Genomic DNA, 10,578 nt, shown 5'->3' on the forward strand with positions numbered 1-10,578 from the left:
TCGTTAGACGACCGCGTAACGAAACGCAGCCTCAGCCTCAGCCGCCGCCTCAGCCGCCGCTCTTTCATCGCCGTCGACCACTATTTGTCGAGCTCTCCTCGCTGGAAAGGCCATTAACGTTCTTACGTTTCCTTTCGCGAGTCCCGCCCTTTGTTCTTATCTACTTGGCTATAATGGCCGTGAATTCTAGTCGCAGTTAGCCGGCCTAAATTATTAATTTCCATCGACTGGCAAGTTGGTCCGCGTCGACGTTCCGCTGCCACGACTCTCTTTCGAGCGTACGTACGCTTCGCGTTCTCCTCGCTTCGTCGACCATCGCTTTCCAAAGCACCGAAGCTTCACTTTTTTCACGATCTCTTTTCACCTCGCTCGTTTCTTTCGATAAATTGCTTTTTTTCTCCCTTCATCGAGCGTCCGACTCGCAAACGAAAGCTTCCTCACGGTCGTTCCTTATTTACATTCGGAATTGAGTTCCTGCGAGGCAGGAAGTCAATCTACTTTCTTGCCCGTGGTAACCGAGCACGTTTGTTTCCGTTTGAAAAGATCGATACTTGTTGCAGACGGATCTCTCCCCTCGTTTTTCAACGTCGGATTACCTCGTTCGGCGTTTGCTCGAAACTTTCCCTTTTCTTGGATCCTCCGTTAACAATCCCCTCGAAACGACGAATTATCAGGGCGTTGATTCGATCGTTAAAAATCGGTCCACTGTATTGTTATTTCCAGTTTGTACAAAGCGTTCGATAACAACGTTCATCGGTGAGAAACTTTACTTCTACGATATAGTATACTAACGTTAACAGTACGGATATACATATACGTATATTAATACATCGCTTGTTGATATTCTATCGTATTCTTGCAAAATTTAATCCATTTATGATCGATGTAATCGTAAAATGTAAAGAAATGAATTTCGAGGTTAAAGATATCGCTCTTTCCGCTCGATCGAAGCGTGAAATTGCCAAGAGGATATTTTCGTGCCAATAATTCCGCAGAAAATGATCCACGAAATTCGTTAACGTTCCGAAGAGCTTGCGTCGATACTTGGAATACTTCACCGTCGATGTTGGATTATCGTAGCCCGATGTCGCGATACAAAAATGACGATCCAATCGTTTCGCTACGGTCTCGTCGAAATCGATCAGCAGCCAAGGCCACCGAGAGACCATCGCGATCTTTCCTCGTCTTCGCGTAAACGTGCATACGCTCTGTTCGTCGAATAGCAGAGTGTAAAAGTCGTAGCGGCATCCGTGGCCGATTCATCGTTCGTCGAAGGGACGACCTTGAACGGCCAATCGAGTTCGATCCAAGTATAGCAATTGCTTCGGCCCGCCTTAAAACTCGCGCGTTTTCATCACTTGACCGAGAAATCGCTTTACGCGCGGCCCGTTCAGACTCACCCTGACCTTTCCTTGCGCATTGATCAAGATCGTTTTCTCTCCCTTTGTACCAGGTTCAACTACCGTTCACAGTAAGTCATCGTTCACGGCCATTCTATGTTTCGGCCAGTCGATCGACCCCTGAGTTTCAGGCAGCGCGCCAACGAGTGGATCTATAAGGTCAGTCTTAGCGGTAAAAACCCGCGCGCGGGGGCTAATGCGGAATTCTCCCTGGCGGAGGTCTTTGCCAAATGGGTCAACCGTGAAGAGAAGGGAACCGGCCAACGCAGCGAGAACGCCACGACGGCGAAACGATATTCACGCCACTCGGGGAGCCATAAAAGTCGGGACGCGGCCTAGTGCCGTGATCTATACTTGCCCACCCTCTAAACGAATTATCGTGGATTTAGTGCCGGTGAGCCTTGAAAAAGCGCGACGGTCATGGAATCGATCTCCCTCGTTCAGCCCCCCTTGCCACGAGGCTTCGACTCTCTTCGACCATCTCGCTCTGTCCACCCTCTGTCTCGTTTTTTTCTCTCATCTCGGTTACGAACGTCGAGAAACGATCGGTGACGGGCACCGTAACTTGTAACCGGGGTGGTTAAACTCTCGGTGTGATTTTCGACACCTGTACGCGGCAAATTCACCGTAACTCGGTCGTTCGAAGTTGTACGATGTTCAGGGGAAGGTGATCGAGAGTACCCGCGATACTCGTCGAACGGAATAGAAAATTATCGACACGTTCGACCCTGTATCGGTCAACGGTGATCGACGATGAATTTCGCGTTCGGACGCATTGGACGTTTCGGTGATCGACGATACGAAATGTGAGAAATAATAGTTTCCGATATTCAGAATGATGATTTGAGAATTGCGAGGAAAGAAAATTGTAACGTTGCTCTTTGATATCGACGAATGCCACACGATAATTTAATCGTGGTATTAACGGACGTGAAACGCGTCGAGGGATGATTTTCCTAACTGTTGCAAAATGTTGCAATATCTCCGAACCATTTCCGTATCGTTCTCGGAACGTTCCATAGAAAATTCTCCGACTTTGGATACTCTCACGCTTCTTTTCCCCACAGTGTCGTCGTGTAACTCGTTTAAATCGCTCAAGTGAACGGTATTGTGCGCCGTAAACAAAAAGATAAACAGAATTACGTTGAACGCGTTAATCGAAATATATTGGAGAAGCTACGTTCTCGGTGCGAACTGTGTGTTTCCGTGTGGTATTGCGAGGAGAGAGAAAGATCGGTCTCGTGGGGTAAGGGGACGAGTAATTTTTGCTCGTAGGTCTTAGGAAGGCTGACTGAAACGTTCGACTCGATACGACTCGTTCTCTTCAGGACCGTACCTTTCTTCTCGCCACAATAACCACGAGCAGTCTTTCGCTTGCTCGGAACCGAGATATATTTTCGAGTCAGCGATTCGGGGCTAATTACCATTTTGTCCCCGACGATTCCGTAACCGGTAAGGCATCGTTGTTTCTGTACCCGTAGTAGGTCGTGTTTGGTTCGTTCTTGAACCGTGCCTTTCGACGAGCAAGTTTTCGAACATGCGACTCACCGAACGTAAACAACTCGTCGACGATCCAGGAGCGTTTGACGGTGCTCGGAAGCTTCGAAAACGAGACCGACATCGATTCGCGTTCGAACGAGACGAGTTCACGATTTTTGTGCGGGAGAAAGGAACCGATTCAAATTGAATCGAAACGTTCGGCGTTGTTCGATTCCGTTCGACGAGGAAGCGACGGGAGCCGGGAAAGCAGAAACGTTTCGAGCGTTCTTTCCTCGCTCGCGGCAGCTGCAATTTATTCGTTAATTGCTGTGCAACCTTTTGGCGCACGGGCGACTCGATTAACGAAAAATTGCGAGCCGTCAGCGGCAAATGTTTCCCATAGGTTTCAACGCGGCGGCGTCCCCGGTTGTTCGCTCGCTTGGTTGCCGCTTGAATAAACCTGCGACTTCAATTAACGCCGTGCACGCCCACGCGCGTCTCGCTCGACCCGAATCCCGATTCTTAATTGGCGAAACGATTTTTCGCCACCGAAGAACGATAAATCGGTGAACGGTGGGCGTTTCGCGATCCGTGCACCCTAAATTCTACATTTTCTCGTCGTTACGCGCTCGATGGAAAGTCGAGGAAATATCGCGGCAAGGAAATCGGGTTTGCGACCCCCTCCCGCGTGGTAATGGAATTAGTTTAATAGGGATGACGATGGACGCGATGTGCGAGAATTCCGCATTGGCGAATCAATATTCGTATTACGTTATTACGTAACGAGGGTAATACGATAAAGAAAAATTTATCATCGTTTTCTGTGCTGGTTAACGATGCTTCTGTTTAATATCTTCGAATTGGGTGCGCGCGTTCGAGTATTTCGTAGAGTATCGAGGACGAACGAAGAACGAGGTTTCATTCGGAGAGAACGCAATGGCAATTGGATCGTTGTTTGCGAAGTTCTCGGTTTCGAGAATCATTCAAAGCTTTATACGAAAATGAATTTACGTATTGTATTAAATTTACCTCGTCGATGTATAACCTATCGCTGCCTTCGATAATCCGAGAGATTATCGAAGGTGTATACTGAAACCTGACATACGTCATCGAGCGCAAAATTGTTATTCTCGATTGAACGTGTATTTCTCTTCGTTCGTGTGTCCCTTGCAACGTTGTAACTATCGGTAGATGTTTAAAGTACACTATTTTTTGAATCGATACGAAGCACGAACAGTACAGTATTTTATCTTATTTCAACAACTTTATTACACCGTAGCGGTGCACAAATTTTCGCAAATGTATTCGTAGAAGAAAACAGACGATACACGCAACGTATAAATATTACCAACGCCACGGGAGCGGGCGAGATTCGGCGAACGTTGCTTTCACAGTCTAACCCTCATTTTTCATTCGCCAGGTGCTATTTCTCTGGCCGGTGGAACCGACACCAATGTTCGAAACAATAATTTCTAAAAATGTACAATGCGAACAGAAAGAAATATAGTTGCACCCACGTCTGGCGAATGTATAAGTAAAGGTGAAACCGACAACCGTTTCATTTTATTTTATTCCAACGACTTCGTGACACCGTAACGGTACACAAATTCCTACAGGTGTATTCGTAAAAGAGTACACGTGTAATTATTCCCAGAACCAAAATAAATCTAGTTGCATCTACCTCACACAAATTTACAAGTAAACGCGAAACCGACAACTACTTAATTTTATTCCAACGACTTTATTCCACCGTAAACGGTATAATTCCTTATTAACTTTATCGTTATATCCGTAAACGAATACACAAGTGTAATTATCCCCAGTCTGATATACTTTTTTTCTTCCCTTATCTTTAATTTCTAATTCGCCGAGTGTTCGAAACGCCACTTTCAAAAAATATACAATGCGAACCGAAATACTTGAGCTGCATTCCATATCTGATCGTAACCTTTGATTCGCGCAGATGCTATTTCTCTGGTCGAGGGAACCAACTCCGGGCCCGAAACCCGGGCCATGGTTCGCGTGGTTCGCCACGGCCCTGGTACTCTGGAGTTGCAGACGTAGCGTCACCAAAGCGATCCTGGCCGTGTCGCCGCTGAGATTACTGAAGAAACGCAACACCCTGCCGTCGGCGATCGCGAAAGCTACGTCGATCGTCACGCAGACGAAGCACCAGCAACGACCGAAGCTGGAGAACCCCGTACACCAACGGAAGCACAAACACGGGATCAAGAGGGTGAAGAGATTCTGCACGGGTGACGGGCCACACGTGACCAACTCCTCGTCATCGTCCACGATACAGAGCCAACAGATCCACTACCGAGTGACCAGGAGCGGCAAAATATACGGAAAATATCCGCACAAGGCCGCCACGCCGACGAGCAGCGGCTAGGGAAGCCAACGAAGCGCGACGATTCCATTTACTCCGATTGTTTAGCACCGATAGCTTCTACCCGCATTTGTGACCGTTGCCGAAGCCGTTGCCGCGGCGTTGTGATCGTCCCCGAGATCGACCGAGAACCGCGTATGTATTTACGAAACGCATTCTGGGTTTATTATCATAAAGTCATTTTACCAAAGCAAACGTTTTTTCTGTCCAGCGACGCGCGATCGCGAGATCGTTCGACGTTCGTTTTTCTTTTTTTACAAATTATCTTGCGTGACTGCTAGGACACTCGTCGAAGATTCGGCAGAGTCGTTACGTTTATTTGGAATTTTAGAGCAAAAACGTAAGTAAGAGTTTCTCGTTGCGAAGAAAAGGTGACTACGAATTTTGATCGAACGCTGAACAACGTTCGAGTTGTTTTCTCGAACGGATCGACGAGGATCGTATCGATGGAGGGATTAAATTTCTTTGGAATTTCAGAGTAGGCGAACGAGTGAGAGTTTCAGTGTAGGCGAAACGAGTAAGAATTTCAGTGTGGGAAAACGAGCGAGAATTTCCTGCCGGATGAAAATGACGGGGAAGTATTTTCATTGAACGCGGAACGACGCTCGGGTTGACTTATCTCTTGCGGCTCGCAGCAACGAATCAACGTAGATTATATCAGCGCTGGAATTAAATTTATATGAAATTTCAGAGTGGGAGAACAAGCGAGAATTTCTCGTTGGATGAAAGTGACGAAGAAGTATTTGGATCGAACGCGAAGTGTCGTCAATGTGTTTGAACATTGAAACGCGGATAAATCGTCTTTTTGATCGTATCGCGAAACTTTAATAAACGTTAGGACCAAAATCCTTTGATTTAAACGGTGTCGTCCTAACCGCGAGCGTTTTTCGAGTATAAACGGTTCACATCTTGTTCTCGACGCGAACACAAAGAAGCAATTTTATTCGTATGGAGGCAGAATAGGGTCAAAGGAGAGATTGGCCAAATTTCTAGTAGAATAAGCTCGAGATCGGGTGCACCTTATGACTCTACTCTTTTCTTTGCATCGTTGAACGATATATCGTCGACCAGCGAAACAAGCATCACGGGGTAATCAAAAATCGAAACGAAAATTCGACTCGATCGTTCGTCTCGTTGATCGAAATTATTTTCTTCGAAGTAGATAAAAGAGAATTGAAATCCATCACTCGCGACACCTGCTATATCAATTGGAAATTGACTAACCTACATTTATTTATATTTCTATAATTTTTCTTTCTTATCTCGCGATATTTCAAATAATTGAAAACTCGAATCCGCGTGCACCGTTCCGTTCGTTTTCTTACTCGATACGAGCGAGTAAAAATTATACAAGTTCGATCGATGAAAATATTCCCAAAGCGTGCTCTCCGGTGGCAGGTTAATCCTTCAAAATGAAAGTTAATATTAGACACTTTTATATCCATCTTCAAAAGCAACCCTATCTTCTTTTGACACCTCTTGCCATCGTCCCTCGTCGACGGTTCTTTGAATGTGAATTACTGAACCGCGCGCAACGTTCACCAAAAAGGCGAGACTTTATCGAACCAGAGACGTGTTTTTACATCAAAGGAACCGAACGGTTCAGCAAGAAGCCCGACTAGCAGCGGTTTCTTGGTTCTTCCTGATGTCCTCGGCATACATTCGAGTGTCGAGGTCGTTCGACACAGACCTTCGCCGGGGTCACCACCGTATCCACAATCCACGACAACCGCAAGCGTCGTTTTGGACTCCTGGTCTCTTCTCTCCTCTCACGTACGACCAGATCAATAAGCGTTCGGTGCGTTTCGACGGCTCGGAACACCCTTAGACCTTGCGATATGGTTTTGCATCTTGTGCACCGATTCGTCGACCGGTCGTTCGGGTCGCTTTACAGTCCGTTGTTTCGTGACATTGGCGACCGAGAGCTCACGATACTCGTAAAATCAATTTCGAAAGTAGAATCCCGTTGTCGTAAAACTTTATCATCTTTGTGTCGTAAAAGACCACCATCGAGGAAGAATTTCGGAGAACTCGAAACCAGCATCGTCGTTATTTCGTTCGTTGATCTTTCTAGAATTCTACGGATCTTGGAAACAATCTACGGACCGTTAATCCGTAAAGGAATCACGGTCCTCGAAGCGATCGAAGATACTCGTGGAAGGTCTATCGTTGTATTTTTAAAGGGCGTGAAATAACGGAACGCAAACTGGGGCCCTTTCGACCGATCAGATTTCCAACGCGAAGTTTCTTCTAAATCGTCGTGAACGGGTGTTGCACGATCGCATACGTCGCCACAGACCGCGTAACAATGAACGGCTGCACAAGTTTCTAATCAGAGATGTGCCAATTTGAGCGGCACAATGGCCGCGGTTTCAGAATGAGCGAACGTATCGGATGTGTACATGTCGTCCAGAATGAAACGTAACTGTACCAAATTTAATGATTCAATGCCCTGTTGCGTCAGCTCCAGCGGTCTGACGTATCCAACCCACTGACTTTCAGGGGATTCCTCAGGAACCGAGACCCTTAACCACGTCCTCGATCGCTGGAGATGAAATTATAAATAGAACCCGTCTGAGGGTAGACAATAGCGCGATCCTCCGAGTGGACGTACGTACGTGCCGGCTGATACAAAAATGGAACGATAACGCGAATTTAGGCATTTCGCGAGAGAGAAAGTGGACGGACAATAGCGCCGCGAATGCCTCGGGATTTTACCATTCACGGATACTCTTAATTACGATCGAGATTGTTCGTGCAACGGTCGAGTTAATGTTCGTCACGAGCCAGGAAAAATTGTCCGAGCGGTGCTCGATCGAAAGAATCTAGAAGAGTTAATTTTTTCGTCGAGAAAGATCTTGAGATTCTTGTATTCTCAAAACGTTCGCTCGATGTGTAAGTATATGTTTTTTTTTTTATTTTGTAGAAGTATAAAGAGTTCATGTTTGCGTTACGTATCCGCAGTTGCGAGAAATAATTGAAAAACAACAGGAAACGAAGAATTACGCAAGATGTGTCAATGCGAGTAAAGAAAGTTGAAATATTTTTTGAGACAATTTTTGTGGATCAAATAACGTACGTAGATTCTATTCTTGGTAGTACTTGCAGTTTTAAATACTTATTTCACAATATTGGATCATTATCGTAATGAAATCGCTAGTTCGTAATTGACTATTCTTACGATTATTCGTTATATATTTTGGTGTACAACAATTTTTGCAACATTGTTCACGATTACAGTGTTATCTCGACAGTGTACGCAAGCTTCTTTCTCAAAGGTCACTTTGTACAAGCTTATGATTTTATCACGATGCTGATAAAACTTTGTTTCATTGCAGTCATTTTGGTAATCTGGAATGCAATATCTACGTTTAGACGATATTTTTTTCTCAATGATGAAAGTTCTTTTACACTCGTTACGAAACAACGATTAAGTAAAATTGAAAAGAAACCTCGTTAACGAAACAACTACCCCCTTACCTCGAAACGTGTAAAGCTACTTTTTTATTCGTAGATATTTGCCATTTTTTTCTCATTTTTGTACAATTTTCACTTATTCGGTTCGAAACGAACTTTCCATAACAGGTGAATACGCGAAGAATTTCGTTCGCGTAAAACATCTTCGAAAATATTATGCCTCCACCAATATTGTGTTTCTTAGACATTTTTAACCTTGCCCTGTGATCGATCATATATCGTCGAACCAACTGTTTCGCGACAAGGACGTTGTTTCTTTGTAAATAGTTTCCGGCACCGCTTCATCGTCAATTCGAATTAAGCAATTAAATTCCAGGATGTTGATTGGAATCTTTGTTAGACAGAAATGAATTTACTTTTATTGCAAGCACCATCGAAGGTTTCGCTAACCGTGGACGTGAATTTCCTGTTTTTTAATCAAGAGTGTACGAAAATAGCACCGAGGAAGACTTAATCAGCCTGTCTAACGTGAGTGGATGAAAGGAGGTCCTATCTGATTTGAATAGAACGACGCTGGGATGGGGCTTCGGTAAGGTCACAGGCAAGACCTTGCCTATACGGAATTACGTGATCGTCAATTTGGACGTCACAAGTATTATTCCATACCGGCCAAATAATGTTGATTCATCGAAAAGTAATTCCCACTTAAGACTTTGTTTTATATAACGACGCCCCGGTGTACCCAACTTTAACTAACACGTCCAACGCGATTAAGGAAACGGCGAGGATACGTACAGGATGCTTCAAAATCGAGTGGTGTTGAAAGCAAAAGCTTTTGCTGTTTCGTAGAAATTATATATAGTTGCCACGCATAGTTGTAATAAGCGAGCGACCAAGTATCGATAGAGAACGATATCAAATATTTTTGAGGAAGAAAATATCGATACTATTTATATTTATATTTGTAGAAAATTTATATTTTATACATTACTCGTTACGACCACTGTGTACAACTAATTATTATTTTTATCAAATATATCTTTATCGCTTTTCTTCGTTGTTAAAGTAATTTTTAAGCGTCGACGAATCGAAGTCGTTGATTGTCTACGGTGTACAGGAAAATAAAATTCGTAAAGTTGACTTTTTTTTACCAAAGTGACCGTGATTATTTTAGATCAGAATACGTTACCTTCGAGATAATGGAAAAGTTTAGTTTTTATCTCCGTGTAAATTTCCGTATCGATTTTTCTACTCGAAGAGCACACCTACCGTTAAAATCGTCTCGCGCGATTTTGAAACAGCTTGTACATTAAATCTGATAAAATTTATCAGTGTCCAGTGATATATCCCGAGTACTCCATCGAGATAGGATAAAACATCGCGGAACAGAATTTTAATGGAACCTCGACCAAGGGACAGGTGTTAATAGGCAAGAGAGAAAAAAGAAGGAAAATAGGGAAAATAATAGTTACGTCTACTTGGGTGGGCCGGCGACATGACAGAAATAATTGAATCAGCATATCTGCGCGGGTACACGTTCCTCGCGTTTCCCTTATCGCCACGAAGTGCATCTTACAAAGTGGTTTCACTTTATCATCGGCTCTCACTCGCGTGTTTCGCATCAGTTATTTATGTCCGGCGATGAACGGAGAGGAACCTTCGCCGAGGTCGCTTTCACGCCTCGAATTTTCAATTAGATTTGCATAATACCCGTTTAAAAGACTCTCGGGGCTGCCCGGAGAAAAATTGGATTCGCGCGAAGGGTGGTGCATTCTTGCACTTTCGCGCGACACTCGCGTCGATTAATCACGATCTCGCTACATTGCGCGATGTTACGATCGCCCTTTGTGCGATATCGTGAGAATTATAATCTCGAGGGGTGTTCGAAGAGAA

General features: G+C 44.5%; 1 protein-coding gene across 1 annotated transcript; it reads left to right on the top strand.

The window, feature by feature from the left end:
- The first annotated feature begins 4,842 nt into the window (after positions 1 to 4,842).
- Positions 4,843 to 5,361, top strand: LOC143154106 (uncharacterized). Its single transcript, XM_076325929.1, has one exon. It carries the CDS (start codon positions 4,843 to 4,845, stop codon positions 5,269 to 5,271), a length of 429 nt encoding a protein of 142 aa, XP_076182044.1. The 3' UTR covers positions 5,272 to 5,361.
- Positions 5,362 to 10,578: the final 5,217 nt, after the last annotated feature.

Source organism: Ptiloglossa arizonensis, chromosome 13 (genome assembly GCF_051014685.1).
Source record: "Ptiloglossa arizonensis isolate GNS036 chromosome 13, iyPtiAriz1_principal, whole genome shotgun sequence".
In the NCBI taxonomy this organism is placed as follows: Eukaryota; Metazoa; Arthropoda; class Insecta; order Hymenoptera; family Colletidae; genus Ptiloglossa; species Ptiloglossa arizonensis.